At 41.1% G+C, this 17,152-nt stretch overlaps 2 protein-coding genes across 3 annotated transcripts in view; both read right to left on the bottom strand.

Moving 5' to 3' along the window:
- Positions 1-7,467, bottom strand: part of dnm3a (dynamin 3a) — a 217,368-nt gene extending 209,901 nt beyond the window's left edge. For both annotated transcript variants that reach the window (XM_073063584.1, XM_073063585.1), the window contains exon 1: positions 7,126-7,467. In XM_073063584.1, the coding sequence (XP_072919685.1) occupies positions 7,126-7,286 (161 nt within the window). In that variant the 5' untranslated portion in view covers positions 7,287-7,467. The remainder of the gene's footprint in view (positions 1-7,125) is intronic.
- A 726-nt stretch (positions 7,468-8,193) lies between these two features.
- mettl13 (methyltransferase 13, eEF1A lysine and N-terminal methyltransferase) overlaps positions 8,194-17,152 on the bottom strand; it is a 38,901-nt gene continuing 29,942 nt past the window's right edge. Inside the window, exons 8-9 of the mRNA XM_073063583.1 lie at positions 16,278-16,409; positions 8,194-15,137 (exon numbers count right to left, since the gene is read on the bottom strand). Of these exons, the coding sequence (XP_072919684.1) occupies positions 14,863-15,137; positions 16,278-16,409 (407 nt within the window). The 3' untranslated portion in view covers positions 8,194-14,862. The remainder of the gene's footprint in view (positions 15,138-16,277; positions 16,410-17,152) is intronic.

Below are 17,152 nucleotides of genomic sequence, written 5' to 3'. Positions count from 1 at the left end.
TGAAGAGAGAGATGCAAGACCAACTTGAATAGTCCAAAGTTCATGCAGTCAGTCATTTCTGAAGGCAATTTGAGGCTGGATTTGATACAAACATTAGCAAAGTACAAGCTCTCCCTGGATGTGATGTCTAAGTTTGATCATGATAAATCACAGCCAGCTCCATAAAAAATACTTTGCAAATCAATGAATAAATAATCAGCAAAAATGTTGGGAATCACTTTTTTCCAAACCATCCAATCAGCGGGAAATGGTCATTAATGGACCAAAGAAATAAAAGATCGCAAATGGTTGGAATCACTTCTCAGGCAAAGGAAGAGTTGCAGCTGCAGGGAAGTAATAGTTCCAGTCACAAGACATCATGCAGGAGTTGCTTAGGGCAATGTCCTTTGCCCAATCATTTTCAGCTGTGTCATCAATGACCCTCCATTATACAGTCAGAAGTAGATATATTTGCTGTTGATTTCATAATCTAAATTTCTATTCACAATGCCTTGAAAGAAGCAGTGTATGTCTGTACACTGTAAAACTGAGACAACGGGCAGAGATTAATGGGGTAAATAATACTCATGCCACAAAATTATTAGGTATTGACTACATCTAACAGAAGATCTGAACAATTATTATAGATATATAATATTATCACCAGAGTCTAAAAATCAAAGTACGTTGGTAGAGAAGGACCACAGTGTGAGGTTCTTCTGCTACTGGAGAGGGAGGGGCCAGGTTGCTGAAGAAGCCCCTCAATGTCTGTAGTAGTGTACCACCTCAGAGGACCAGACGAGTGGCAGCAGTGCTATTAGTGTGTAAGAATACTATAGAACAGTACTAAAAACACAGACTATGAATGTAAAGAATGAAGAAGCATTATCTATTCTTGTATATAATTTTAAAATCAATATCCTGGGGGTCACCATTGACCAGAAACTCAGCTGGACAAACCACATAAATGCTGTGCCTCCAAGAGTAGATGAGATCTGGATATCCAATGGTTGTGACTCACTCGCTGACACTCCAATGACAGTCTACTATCCACAAGAAAAAAATCAGAAACATGACAGAATACTCTATTTGTCTACATGATTGATGAAATCAAGGTCTGAACACCCCAGTAACCACACTAAACACTGAATTCATACCACCACTGCACAAAGGTTAGTAAATATCAGCCAAAGAATACACTGTACTTACACACAGAACACTTCTCAAACCCATGGCCCATGTCAGAAAGGTAACAAGGGCAATACACACCTTTGAACACTATCATTTGTAGATTCCCCAATAAGCCATGCACTATCCACTCATAATTACCAGTCTTTCATTGTCACTGGGTTTAAACCCTGAAACTCCATTGAATAATACCATGGAAGTACCTTAATTAGAAGGACTGCATATATTGTGATATTAACACAAACCCTATGAGAAAAGAAAGATCTAACTAACTGAGGGGAGTTGAAAATAGAAAGAATAAAAACAGTATTTGTCTATATGGATACTTGTCAGTGTGGACAAGGTAGATCACTGGGCCTGTTTCTATACATGTAATACTGCAAGATTCCCCAAAACTAATATCTCCCTTATCCTTTAAAAATAAGTTTTCTGCTTTCTGTGTTTTATTACATTTTTTTAATATTTGAACTTTCTGAAGTCCAGATTAGAATTTGTTGCAAGGAAATAATAGCATGGGAACAATGAATGTGCAAATTTGCCAATGGCATTATAGCCTATGAACAATGCAAGAGGCATCATTAACAAAGCGGATGAGCTTAGAGCGTGGCTCAGGACTTAGAGCTATGATGTTGTGGCTATTACAGAGACTTGAATGGCTCAGGGGCAGGAATGGTTATTTCAAGTGCCAGGCTTCAGATGTTTCAGAAAGGACAGGGAGGAAGGCAAAAGAGGTGGGGGCTTGGCACTGCTGATCAGAGGTAGCGTCACAGCTGCAGAAAAGGAGGAATCATGGAGTGATTGTCTACTGAGTCTCTGTGGGTGGAAGTTAGAAACAGGAAGGGGTCAGTAATTCTACTGGGTGTTTTCTATAGACGACCCAATAGTAACAGGGACATCGAGGAGCAGATAGGGAGACAGATTTCAGAAAGGTGTAATAATAACAACAGGGCTATAGTGATGGGAGATTTTAACTTCCCAATATTGACTGGCATCTCCTAAGAGCAAGGGATTTAGATAGGGTGGAGTTTGTTAGGTGTGTTCAGGAAGGTTTCCTGGCACAATATGTAGATAAGACAACAAGAGAAGAGGTTGTACTTCAAGTCAAGTCAACTTTTATTGTCATTTCAACCATAACTGCTGGTACAGTGCATAGTAAAAATGAGACGACGTTTTTCAGGACCATGGTTTACATGACACAGTACAAAAAACTAGACTGAACTACGTAATAAAAAAAACAGAGAAAGCTATACTAGACTACAGACCTACACTGGACTGCATAAGGCGCACAAAAACAGTACCGGCAGTACAATAAATAATAAACAGGACAGTAGGGCAAGGTGTCAGTCCAGGCTTCGGGTATTGAGGAGTCTGATAGCTTGGGGGAAGAAACTGTTATATAGTCTGGTCGTAAGAGCCCGAATGCTTTGGAGCCTTTTCCCAGACGGCAGGAGGGAGAAGAGATTGTATGAGGGGTGCATGGGGTCCTTCATAATGCTGTTTGCTTTGCGGATGCAGCGTGTAGTGTAAATGTCCGTGATGGCAGGAAGAGAGACCCCGATGATCTTCTCAGCTGACCTCACTATCCGCTGCAGGGTCATGCAATCCGAGATGATGCAATTTCCGAACCAGGCAGTGATGCAGTTGCTCAGGACGCTCGCAATACAACCCCTGTAGAATGTGATGAGGATGGGGGGGTGGGAGATGGACTTTCCTCAGCCTTCGCAAAACGTAGACGCTGCTGGGCTTTCTTTGCTATGGAGCTGGTGTTGAGGGACCAGGTGAGATTCTCCGTCAGGTGAACACCAAGAAATTTGGTGCTCTTTACGATCTCTACTGAGGAGCCGTCGATGTTCAGCGGGGAGTGGTCGCTCCGTGCCCTCCTGAAGTCAACAACCATCTCTTTTGTTTTGTTCACATTAAGAGACAGGTTGTTGGCTCTGCACCAGTCCGTCAGCCACTGCACCTCCTCTCTGTAAGCTGACTCGTCGTTCTTGCTGATGAGACCCACCACAGTGGTGTCATCGGCGAACTTGATGATATGGTTTTAGCTGTGTGTTGCAGCACAGTCGTGGGTCAGCAGAGTGAACAGCAGTGGACTGAGCACGCAACCCTGGGGAGACCCTGTGCTCAGTGTGATGGTGTTGGAAATGCTGCTCCTGATCCAGACTGACTGAGATCTCCCAGTCAGGAAGTCTAGGATCCAGTTGCAGAGGGAGGTGTTCAGGCCCAATAGGCTCAGCTTTCCAATCAGTTTCTGAGGGATGATTGTGTTGAATGCTGAACTAAAGTCTATGAACAGCATCCAAACGTATGTGTCTTGTCCTGGTATTATGAAATGAACCTGGTCAGGTGTCAGGTTTCTCAGTGAGAGCGTATTTTGGAGATAGTGATCACAATTCTATCCATTGGAGAGGGATAGGAACAGACAAGTTAGAAAAGTGTTTAATTGGAGCAAGGGGAAATAAGCTAACAGGCAAGAACTTGGAAGCATAAATTGGGAACAGATGTTCTTAGGGAAATGTATGGCAGAAATGTGGCAAATGTTCAGGGGATATTTACGTAGCATTCAGCATAGGTACATTCCAATGAGACAGGGAAAGGATGGTAGGGTACAGGAACCATGGTGTACAAAGGCTATTGTAAATCTAGTCAAATTGAAAAGAAAAGCTTACAAAAGGTTCAAAAAACTAGGTAATGATAGAGATCTAGAAAATTATAAGGCTAGCAGGAAGGAGCTTCAGATTGAAATTAGGAGAGCCAGAAGGGGCCAGGAGAAGGCCTTGGCGGACAGGATTAAGGAAAACCCCAAGGCATTCCACAAGTATGTGAAGAGCAAGAGGATAAGACGTGAGAGAATAGAACCAATCAAGTGTGACAGTGGAAAAGTGTGTCTGGAACCGGAGGATATAGCAGAGGTATTTAATGAATACTTTGCTTCAGTATTCACTACTGAAAAGGATCTTAGCGATTGTAGGAATGACTTACAGCAGATTGAAAAGCTTGAGCATATAGGCATTAAGAAACAGGATGTGCTGGAGCTTTTGGTAAGTATCAAGTTAAATAAGTCTCCGGGACTGGTACTCCGAGATGCTACTGTGGGAGGCAAGGGAGAAGTTTGCTGAGCCTCTGGCAATGATCTTTGCATCATGGGGACGGGAGAGGTTCCAGAGGATTAGAGGATTGGAGGGTTGCAGATGTTGTTCCCTTATTCAAGTAAGGGAGTAGAGATAGCCCAGGAAATTATAGACCAGTGAGTCTTACTTCTGTGGTTGGTAAGTTGATGGGAAAGATCCTGAGAGGCAGGACTTAAGAACATTTGGAGAGGCATAATATGATTAGGAATAGTTAGCATGGCTTTGTCAAAGGCAGACTGTGCCTTACGAGCCCGACTGAATATTTTTGAGGATGTGACTAAAAACATTGATGAAGGTAGAGCAGTAGATGTAGTGTATATGGATTTCAGAAAGGCATTTGATAAGGTACCCCATGCAAGGCTCATTGAGAAAGTAAGGGGGCATGTGATCCAAAATGATCTTGCTTTGTGGATCCAGAATTGGCACAGAAGGCAAAGAGTGGTTTTAGGTGGGTCATATTCTGCATGGAGGTCAGTGACCAGTGTGGCAGTGTGGAGGATCAGAGAGATTTTGAGCTCCGAACCCATAGGACACTCAAAGCTGCTGCGCAGGTTGACTGTGTGGTTCAGAAGGCATATGGTGCATTGGCCTTCTTCAACCGTGGGATTGAGTTCAAGAGCCAAGAGGTAATGTTATAGCTATACAGGACCCTAGTCAGACCCCACTTGGAGTACTGTGCTCAGTTCTGGCAACTTCACTACAGGAAGGATGTGGAAACTATAGAAAGGGTGCAGAGGAGACTTACAATGATGTTGCCTGGATTGGGGAGCATGCATTATGAGAACAGGTTGCGTGAACTTGGCCTTTTCTCCTTGGAGCAACAGAGGATGAAAGGTAGCTTGATAGAGGTGTATGATGAGAGGCGTTGATTGTGTGGATAGTCAGAGGCTTTTTCCCCAGGGCTGAAATGGCTAACACGAGAGGGCACAGTTTTAAGGTGATTGGAAGTAGGTACAGAGGAGAAGTTAGGGGTAAGTTTTTAAAAAAAAACAGAGTTGTGAGTGTGTGGAATGGGCTGCCGGCAACGGTGGTGAATGCGGATATGACAGTCTTTTAAGTGACTCCTGGATAGATACGTGGTGCTTAGAAACCCTAGGTAACTTCTAAAGTACTGTACATGTTCTACACAGCATTGTGGGCCGAAGGGCCTGTATGGTGCTGTAGGTTTTCTGTTTCTAAGTTTCTAACAGCAAATCATGGCACTTATTTATCACCTCCTCCCACCCCCCCCCCCCCATTCTTCACTACAATCCCAAATGCTCTGTTACCTCAAGTCATTCACAATCAATTCACACTTTAATGAACTTAAAGGGAAATGCTGATGGATAATTGAAGGGACATGTCATGAAACATCTCTGCTCTAGAAAATTCCAGCTCAAGGAAGTGCCACAAGTGTATGAACTGTTGACATAAGAGACTGCAGATGATATAACCTGGAGTCAAAAACAAACTGCTGGATGAAAAGAGTGGGTCAGCCAGTATCTGGATGTGATCAAGAACCTGCATCAGAATCTTGAACTGTTGCTGACTGCCTTTCTAAATGCACCTGTAAAGCATCTGATTTCGCTTTATTTTATTTATTTTTTGAAACACAGCATGGAGAAGGCCCTTTCGTCCCTTCAAGCAACAGCACCCAGCAATCCCCCAGTTTAATCCCAGCCGAATCATGGGAAAATTTACAATGACCTACCAACCAGTACACTTTTGGAATGTGGGAGTAAACCGGAGCACCCAGAGAAAACCCATGCGGTCACGGGGAGAACATACAAACTCCTTAGAGGCAGTAATGGGAACACACCAAAGAGAATCAATGTGAGAAATGGACTGGTGACACAAACCATTCAACACTTAACAGTGAACTTTTAAAAATTATTCTGTAATATTCCAGGTAAAATGGAGTAAAAATTGTAAAATATAAAACATGAAGATATGGAAAACACTAATTAAAAGTTCTAAACATGTCAAAAGATCAACAGCATCACACCACTAACTACTTCATGACAAATGTTGGTACAATACCATGCTGTATCATACTTACAGAAGACCTGACTAGCGGAAGTCCAACTTTACACAAATCCCCCCTTAAATATTTACAGTATTTTTTCATGGGAAAGTTAGTAACAGGAATGGAAGCATCCACAAGAATTATGGAAAAGTGTAGTAGTTAGTTAATTGGAAAAGCAACCAGTCTTCAAAAAGAAAATGTATATATGTAACCAGCCACTGGATGTGGAGCATTCCGATTCTGTACCGTTACACAAAAGAGAATAAAAATGTTTACATTAATCGGCTCCCGTTGGAATTGCTCGTTTTGACCTGGGGGAAAATTGTGAAAAGTTCTCAAGAACAGCCCCTCAATAATCTGGAGACTGCTGGTACCATGGGAGTTTCCTCTTTGAGGGAAGGGGGCACCAAACCATTTATTTTCTAGCAGCAATTACGACATCCATAATAAATACTAATACTTAAGACACCCAGTCATATGAGCCGAAAGGCGATCTTGAACTTAAAACATGAGACAAGAAATCATAGTGAGATATGGATCGGAAACATTCCTCAGGCTCCCGAGCCAGCATCAACCACACATTTACACTGATCCCCGAAAGAATTGGTAAAGAAGATTGCGTTTCTTGCAGTCTTTCCCTTTCGAGTCGTATCCCAAAGCGCTCCGCACTTATGGAATTCTGGATTGGGAGCTTTCCGGGGAGGAGCAAAAAGCGCACAGCAAGATTCCACCAAATTTTGCGCGCATGCTCGGATAGCGGATTAATCACTCACCAGCCACCCCTCTCCCCCAAATACACACTCCCCACCACTTGCTCACCTGCCAACGAAACTTTCCAGCACCGAGCTCTTGCCGGAGCTCTGCCCGCCCACCACCGCGATCTGCGGCAGGTCCAGCCTGCAGCTCTGGCCGACGGCGGAGAAGGCATCCTGCAGGCGGTTGACCATGGGGATGAGCTCCTCCATCCCACGGTTGCCCATGGCGACCGACCCCACCGGCCGGCCGGCCACTGGAGCCCACCGTACGGAGATCAGAAACCACGCACACAGAGACGCGAAATGAAGTCCGCCACCTCACGTAGCCCTAACTCCTAGTCACGGGAAGAACCGCACCCAACCCGCAGCCTCCAGCTCCGAACCGTCCCGGCCGCCACCGTCCTCACTCCGCTCCGGCTGGGCTGACACTTAACGGTCTGCGTGCGCGCAGCCGCACTCCAGTCCGTGAGACGCGATCAACTTGTAGACGACAGCCCCGATAGTTACTTCGCCTGACTTTTCTTTAAATACTATAATTATTACAAGTTGCATTGCACAGTTCAGTTTTGCATACTACGAGACATTTTGTCATATTCCATAGTCACCACGCATATTCTTAAGCACACAGAACAAATTTTGCAAAATCCGTTATTTCATACCTCACTTCCACAGGTACAGTATTACTACACAAGCTATTTTGAGCACCATAACCGCAATTTTGTTTGTTTCACAAGGTAACATGTTAAATAAGTTGTCATCTCTTAAAGATGCATTGATTGCATAAACTAGTTTTGCAATTTTGAACATTTTTGGCACAATCTACGAATGACATGAGCAGTGCAGCTTTCAATTTCCTGAGGGCATTTAGTTTAGCAAAATGTAAAAAAGATTTCAGTTTCCCGATTAGCATCATGACAGAGATAATAAAGCACTTGGTCCTTCCAATCCTGCCAAAGAGTTTCGGCCCGAAACATCGACTGTACTTTTTTCCATCGAAGCTGCCTGGCCTGCTGAGTTCCTACAGCTTTTTGTGTGTGTTGCTTTAATAAAGCACATGCTTGGGATTCCAAGACAACATCAACTCATACAGTTCACAATAAGAGTAAATATTATTCCTTTGATGCCACTTATATTCCAGGACACAATGGGCCTGCCTTCTTCACTAGAGAAAATTATTTTCATTACTTTAGAAAATTCTCAATAAAAACAAAACAAAAATTTGCCCTCTTGAAATCAACATTAATATAGCATTGTTCATAACTTCAGAATGTTCTAAAGCAGTTTACAGCCACTAAAATATTTTGAAATCTAATTATTGTTCCAGTGCTGATAATTCAGCAACTAATGGCCCATGCAAAATTCCACAAACAACAGAGTAGATGTAAACACCTATAAAAGACGTAGTATTGAATGAGGCATAAAACTACCCATGACACCAGGAACAACCTCCTTATTTGTTTTGAATTGAACTGACTTTATTAGTTACATCTTTATGTAAAATCTTTGTTTCTTCACTAAATGTGCAATTTATAGTAATTTATAATAAATAGTATGTACAACAGGACAGTCAATATAACATAGAAATACATTTGTATCAGCATGAATTAATCAGTTTGATGGCCCGGTGGAAGAACTGTCCCCGGAGCCTGTTGGTCCTGAATTTTATACTGTGGTATCGCTTCCCAGATGGTAGCAGATGTATATTTGGCAGCATACATCTTTTATAAACACAGCAGTAATTCTCAGTTTTAAGACTCATTCAAAAGAACAATATTGGCAATCTGTCAAAATTTTGTGATCAGGTTTCTGAACCTACAAGTTTCTGATCAAATAATAGTTTTGTTTTAAAGTTCTGAATCTAGCCCCATAAAAACAGCCACTTAGACAATCTCAAAATATTTCAATGTTATGATTACATTCAATATGTCAATTAACTTGAAATTAACTGCATGGAAAATTTATCGACAGCTTTGAAAATGGTTGTAGGTTGCATTAATATCAAACAAGAAAAAATGCAGATGCTGGAAATCCAAGCAACACACACAAAGTGGTGGAGGAATTCAGCAAGCCAGGCAGCATTGAAGGGATAGAGTACAGTCAACATTTTGGCCCGAGACTCTTCAGCGTGTTGATCTCAAATTGCTTTTTATTTGAACACAATGCTACAATAATTTGAAATTTGCATCAGTTTTGGGTCACATTATAACCCCAGAAGAGTCCTGGGGTGGTGGATGCCTTCAACTTATTCTCATTGGAATCATTCTCCAGATGCCTGCAGTATATTCTACCACGGGAAAAATATACCAACACTGATTTCCACAGAATTTATTTTTAAATGGCAGTGTTATATTACTAGGTCTCTGCAAATGGAAGATAAACTTAAAATAGAAAGCTCACTCCACTAAAAATCAAATGGTCTGATAGCTTCTCCTGCATTAGTTCCTTCACAGAATGCATCAGCTGGGCAATCTGTTCCTTAAGTCTTCAGATCATATGCAATAGCTCCATCTTCAGTCAGCTTTTATTTACTGGCCACATTTGTGATAGTTTAACTTGTAGTTACGAATTTAGATGTATATCACGGAACAGGACCTTCTGGCTCAATGAGCCACACACAACATCAACCAAACTATTTTAACACTAGCCTAATTACAGAACAATTTACAATGACCAACTAACCTACTAACTGGTATGTCTTTAGACTGTGGAGCACCCTGAGGAAACCGTCGTGGTTCACAGGGAGAACATTCAAACTCCTTACAGATGGCACCAGAATTGAATTCCACACTCCAGAACACCCCAAAGTGTAATCGCTTCACTCTAACTGCTACGCCTCTGTGGTGCCGGATACAAATTTGCTTTGAACTTTGTAGCATGCCAACTCCACACAGACAGCACCGGAGTGCAGGACAGAACCCACGGCTCAGAGGCAATGAGGCAGCTACTCTACCCGCTGCTCCACTGTGCAGTGACTAATTGCATGCTGCCTGACCCAGTTTCCTTGTCAGCTAAGCTACCATGAACACACCAAGTATCACACTTTCCTGCTTGGATTAAGATTGAGGGCATTTTTAACTGGCTCGATTACAATTTTCTATTTGTGAATCCACATCAGCTCAGGAAGTTAAGCAATTTTATGAAAGTGAGGCACATTGCATGAAACTAGCCATGGAACATTAATTAAACAAATCCACCAGTTGCCAATTACAAAATAATAAATTTATATTCAGTGTTCACATACACAAGAAAGCTTACATTTGAATTGGAAGAATTGCTCAGAGTTTTCTGTGCTTTATTTTAAATTGTCTAATGATAGACTTAACAAAGGAATATTCACTGAACACTAATCAGATAAAAAGTGGGAGTACAATTTTCTTCTGAAGCAGATCTACTCCAGTTATGTATGTATGTTTGTATGTATTTATTTATTGATTTAGTGATGTGGTGTAGAGTAGGCCACCCAGCCCTTCAAGCCACACTGCCCCAGCAACCCCCAAACATGCCAATTAACCCTAACCTAACCACGGGATAATTTGCAATGATCAATTAACCTACCCAGTACATCTTTGGACTGTGGAAGGACTTTGGAGCAACAAAGAAAACCCACACATTCCACAGGGAGGACGTACAGAGATCCTAACAGACAGCACCGGGATTAAACTCCGAACTCCAACGCCCCGAACTGTAAAAGCATCTCGCTAAGCACCTTGGCACCCAAACTGTATCCACAAGAGATGTAGTTAACCTATATCTCTTGGCCACATTTTAATTCACTTCAATGTAACATATCTTCAATGAATTTTTTGGAATAATAAGACAAAAACACCAGGATAAAAAAACTTAAAACATTTTGTCAGCAAAAAGACAACATTACATAGTGGTCCTCTACTGAAGATGGAGAACAATTTTAAACTTAAATATATATTCAATAACAAAAAGTGTTCAAAATGTAAACTGATTTTATTTTCTAATCTAATCTGATCAAAATTTGTCAGGTATTTGATTGACAGCTGCATCAACATATCACTAGACATCCTGGGCACCATCTCCTCCATGTATCTGAAAAGCTGCTTTGAGAATAAGTGTGGATTCCAAACATCTGGAAACACAGTATTCATGAAGACCAGAAGACAGTTCTATAATATTTTCCATGGAACAGCACTACCCAATATGCATGACTTTTTTTTGAACCTCATGATCTGGAGGAATTATGGAAAATTCTCCTCAAATTTGGTTGCTAATGCTCAGAGCAGCGAGGAAACCATGAATCTAACGGAATGGTAAAATGGTAGTAACATCTCAGTAAAGAGTAAAATCAAATAAATTTGTATCAATGCCCCAACATTTTTCTCAGTCTTTCCTATTGTAATGCTGCACCTCACCTCAAAGAAACTTCCTATGGGAGTAGAGCTAATCTTCAGAATTATTAGGAAACTGTTCAACTCACAGTGGCTACTCTCCAGAAACAAGGTCATATTCTGTCAGCAGCCAAGTTCCAAAATGCATATGACACTTGTGTTTTGGGTTGACTTGGAGAGTAACCTCCAGAGCATTGTCATTCTGTTCATCCAAGCATGAAAGAATGGGTGATACACTCAACATAGACTTCATCACCAACAATAAGGATGCACTCAAACCTTCTTTGAAGAAGTGCAACCACCCCACTGATTCTTGGGGAAACTGTGGCTGACTTCACTCAAAGGAAATTTCAGGATGTTATTGAGAACTTCAAGGGCATGTTGAGAACAAGCAGATGCCTGATAAGAGACAGAAGGAGCACACTAACTCATGTTCGACCCATCCACCCCCTACGTGCCCTGTTGAAGATTCTGCTATTCCAAAGTGGCTTCATTAGCCACATCTGCTCCCATAAAACCAGAGTGGAAGGAAGTCCTCCTTGCTCCTGACGGACAGCCTAAGAATTGAGCGTTGGGTGCAACCTTTCAGCAGTCAGCATCAAGGTGTTGGAGAAGGATATGGGCTGGTTATGCACCTTTGAAGTTAATTGAAGCCAACACATTTAACGTAATGTGTTATGAATGCACAAAAAAAATCTCCAATCCCAACAACCCAAAGAAAGAAATCTGGAATCTGCTCAAAAGCATTCTTTTCCAGGAACATCACAAAAAAAGCAAGCCAATTACAGCAACTCACTGAAATGATAACAATGTATTAAGCATGTGGGAAGTATCATCAAAACTTTTAAATAATGCAAGATGATCTTAGAAGAGACTTATAAACTTAATGACTGCAGAAAACATTAGGAGCTGTCCAAGCGAAATCCTCCTATTTTCCACCTCACACAAATGCGAAGATACGTAGCCACGGGTCAATATAATGTCATAGGCCACATATTAAAAAATCCACTTTAAATTTAAGCATTCCCAAAAATATTGGTAGTATTAAGTTTGATAATTAATGATGTAATAGTTATTACATATTTTATATCTAGCTATGCTGAATTCAATTGCTGCATTTGTTATTACTGTCTATAAAACAGTTTATTGACTGAACATTTCTCACTGTGTTCCACAGATCTGAGTACCCATATATTAGGCAACCAAAAGGAAAATAACATCCAATTCCCAAGAACGGTTTATTAGAACCATGTTATTCTATTTAAATATTGGAATAGGTGATTATGGGACATCAATGAGAGCAGTTGTACTAGTTCAAAAAGGTCAATGTGCAATTTGTGACCAAAATCTACTAAAAAAAAACAGGTCAACCACTAGATATTGGCAAAGTCTACATGTTTCCCCACGTCTACATTACCTCCCAGTAGTTACAGCTCTTCTCTAACTCTATGGGATAAGTCAAACAAGGCAGTAATATAGAACATTTGTTTCAACGTCCACACAATATCTGTACTACCTCAGGACTTCTGAACATGTCCTGCGAGTTTTTCACTCTCCATTCCCTTCCCAGTTCTGACAATTTAAAGCGGCAAACTTATAAGGATCTTAAATGCAATTAGATTCAATTAAGTTTGGACACCCATCACTTCCTCCCAAATCTGGAAGTCTTACATACGTTTCCCGGAAAGTTTTTTCCTTTATTGTAAATGAACCTAGTTTTACCTTCATTATTAATAGAAATAAATCTTCTTTCCCCCCACATTGCTCCTTTATCAAGAGTTTTGGAATAACCAATGATGTAGTTCCTACATCTTTTGTTGTATTACGAACTGCTCTGCATGGAATTTTACATTCCCCTCCCTGGGGATGCAACAGAATGTAACTGCAATCTATTTACAGTATATAGACATAAAATACACACTCTGTGGCATTTCACCAAGCCTTTATCAGCACCTCGCAAACTGGCGGTTAGAACAACAAGGTCTCGCTGACATTGAATTGCTTTTATGATTGTTGATTATTGACCAGGAGAAGGGAACCAGAGGTAGGTGCATGAACCAGTCCTCACCACAGAAGCGGTTCAGCGACTTTAAATTCCTCAGTGCTGTCATTTCAGACAGCCTGTCCTGAGCCCAGTACGAAAGGGCAATTATGAAGAAAGCACAGCAGCGCCCCAACTTCCTGAGGACTTTGCGAAGATTCAGCATGAGATCTACAACTTTGGCTTGGTGAATTGCCACAGACTGTGTATTTTATGTCTAAGTACTGTACCTGACACAGATACACCCCCAGGGAGGGGAATGTAAAATTCCATGCAGAGCAGTTTGAAATACAAGATGTGTAGTGTACAGCCTGGTATGGAAACACCAGTGCCCTTGAACGGAACGGAAAATACTACAAATAGTAGTGGATACGGCCCGGTCTGTCACAGGTAAAGCCCTTCTCAGCATTGAGCACATCTACACAAAGCATCGTCACAGGAAAGCAGCATCCAGCATCAGGGACCCCCATCACCCAGGTCATGCTCCCTTCTCACTGCTGCCATCAGGAAGAAAGTACAGAAGCCTCAAGACTCACAGCGCCAGGTTCAGGAACAGACATTAGCACTCAACAATCAGGTGCTTCAACCAAAGGGGATATTTCACTCACCTTCACTTTCCCCATCATTGCAATGTTCCACAACTTATGAACTCACTTTCAAAGACTCTTCATCTCATGTTCTCGTATTTATTGCTTATTTATTTATTTATTTATTTATTTATTCGTTTATTCGTTTATTATTTCTTTCTTTTTGTATTTGCGTGGTCTGTTGTCTTGCACACTGGTTGAAACCCAAGCTGGTGAGGTCTTTCATTGATTCTATTATGGTTATTATTCTATTGTGGATTTACTGACTATGCCCGTGAGAAAACAAACCTCATTGTTGTACATGATGAAATTTATGTAGTTTGATAATAAATTTACTTTGAACTTTGAACGAGAACAGCCAGCACATTGAAATACCACCATACACAGGTTGCCCTTTAAGTTATACAGATCTTCATATTGAAATATATCCCCATCATCACTGGGTCAAAACCCTGAAACAGGGTTCTGGAATAAGATCTATTCTACCCTCTTTCATTAACAGGGGCCGCAACAGTTCAGATGGGCGTTCACCATCTCCAACAAATTTCACTTCGAAGTGAACATAACTCCTCTTTTCTTTTTGCTCAAATCAAAAAAGACTCAAAGGTCTCTTGTAATAAAGGAAAATGAAGTGGACAAATGATGAAATGCAATTTGAGCAGCACACATATACCTGAAGTAAACACGTTGGTTTAAGTAAATAGTGATGAACGTTTGAAGACTTCCAAGTTCATATCCCTGGTTAATGAAAGTCACTGCAAACAATAAACATTAATCTTTTTGTGTGTACGTCTAATCCAGTGACCTAGAAACTTTCACACAATTGTAACTTTCTCCAACATCTCTGCGAGTCTGTAGGTTTGGTCCCAGTGCTTGCCAGATTTCTTCAGATCATTTTCCAATATCTGACCTGAGTTAAGGAGGTGTTTAGAACCAGTTTTGAGTTCCGTGGACAACTGGCAGTACAATATTTCATTTACCTCACCCTCAATCTTCTGCGAGTAAACAAGGGGGAAAACTGATTTGATGTCTGCCATGACTTTTTCTTTCAGTCTGTGGTCTCTGCAAACCAGATTTAGAATGAAGAGTCCTGAAACAATTAAAGTGAACTTTAATTAAAACACAAACATGGATAGCATTTCGGCAACTGAGGAACATCTTTAAATATTTATATTCCTAGTCTGGCATATTCCATGGATTTTGGAAACTTATGCAAATAAACATGGCACAGGGCCCATAAAGAAAATAAATTTCCTTTGTTACTTAATTTCAATCCAAATCAAACTTACTGTCACAACAAACTACACCCCTTACCTACCAGAAATCTTTTGTCATTCCTTATGGGTTCAGGGATACAGTTTTACATTTAAGTGCCCAAAATCTTAATTTATTAGATGCAAGCAATTTTACTGACATGGTGTGCACATCCAGAAATAATTGTTTTCCAATTTTCTGCCGCAAATTTTGTTCAGAACATATTTTGCAAGGAAGAGAAATAATATGGAGAAAAAGTGAGAAAAAAGACAACACCAAAGCTACATGATCTCCTTGTAAGCTGTACTGCCCCAAGATCCTCCAATCACACCGATCTTACATTACACAAATTTAAATGTAAAAACACAGAAAATAGAAGAAATGGCTGTTCATTGGCTCTTCAACCCAATAGTAATGGACATTCACTTATCCCTACACCATATCCCCACTCTTTCTCCAGACCCATGAATTCATTTTGTTTCTAGAAAGATGGGAACCTTCCATTTAGATAGGAACTAGTACATCCAACAAACGTGATTAAGCAAAAGCACAGAACTTGGTGTAAGTTCCACCCGCACAACAGTGACGCACCTGCTTAGAGTAAGTATTCAATGTAAATGCAGGGCTTGAAGACAAAACCTTGCAGCCTGGCGGCAAGAAAGTCAGAACCGACCACACCTGATAGAAGCAATATTTTAACTATGCAGAATGTTATGACAATAGTGGATCTTCAGAAAGCTAATACACTTACTTAAAAACAAAAAAGATAAGCTGCATTCCTCCTTTAAATGCAGGGAACAAAACCTTGCACAAATAACATTTTGCATAACTTGTAGGCGATGAACTCTTATCTGATAACTTGCAGGCACAGATTATCGTTGTCTAACAATGATAGTCGACAGTCTGTTCTGTAGAACAGATGCAGTTAACTACGACTCTGATTTACAAAATATTGCAAAAGGAAAAGATGATTCACCTCGGGGTGCCAAAAGACTTTGTATTTTCTGGAGAAATGCCCGGTCTACAAAAGCTGGTGGAGGACAGTTCATTCCGAGGGTAGTGTCTTTACTATCCACGTCAAACATGATAACATCATAGGAGCCACTCCCTGCAGTAATGAAAACAAGATCATTTTATTCCACACATCTGTTCTACTTGAACCCCTAAATCAAAATTTGTAGGTTGAACAGGGGAGAAATAGTGACTGAACTAAAGATGTAATTCTGACCTAGTACAGTCACTGACTTGCAGAACCAGAGAGCTATCAATCCTGACCCCAGGTGGAATTTACACCTTCTTCCTGTCACCATGCACGTCCTTCTACATCCCAAAGGCAGGCAGGATATTTGGTCAATCAGCCGCTCCAAATTGTCTCTCAATGTCCAACCTTATGTCCTCGTTGTGAGAGGTAGGAACATGTAAGGCTGGCCATCAGGGCTCTGGTGAAGTTCTACAGGCCAATCCCCTGTACAGTGAATGCAACAGATTGCAGAAGCATTGATTAACTCCAACCGTACCATCGATGTCAGTGCCCCATTCTCCAACTTGGAAGCTAAGGGCCCCAAATGAAAAAGAAGCCACTCCAAGTTGCCCCGGTGCCAGAGCTGGCCAGAGAACTGATGAGAATGCGGGAGAATAAAGAAGTACTAGAGCAGTGCAAACAGATGTTTGATAGTTGTACACAGTAGATTCGGTGAGCTGAAGGGCCTGGTTCCAAACTGTCCTTCTCCATGACTCTATAAACTGCTGTGATGAATACAATCTGGCAGATGGACAGCTATCAAAAGTAAGCACGAAGAATAACACACACAGCAAATTTCGCCTTTCGTGCCAACTTAGTATTGTGGAGGT

Source organism: Hemitrygon akajei, chromosome 12 (assembly GCF_048418815.1).
Source record: "Hemitrygon akajei chromosome 12, sHemAka1.3, whole genome shotgun sequence".
In the NCBI taxonomy this organism is placed as follows: Eukaryota; Metazoa; Chordata; class Chondrichthyes; order Myliobatiformes; family Dasyatidae; genus Hemitrygon; species Hemitrygon akajei.
This window is presented reverse-complemented; position numbering and strand designations above follow the sequence as displayed.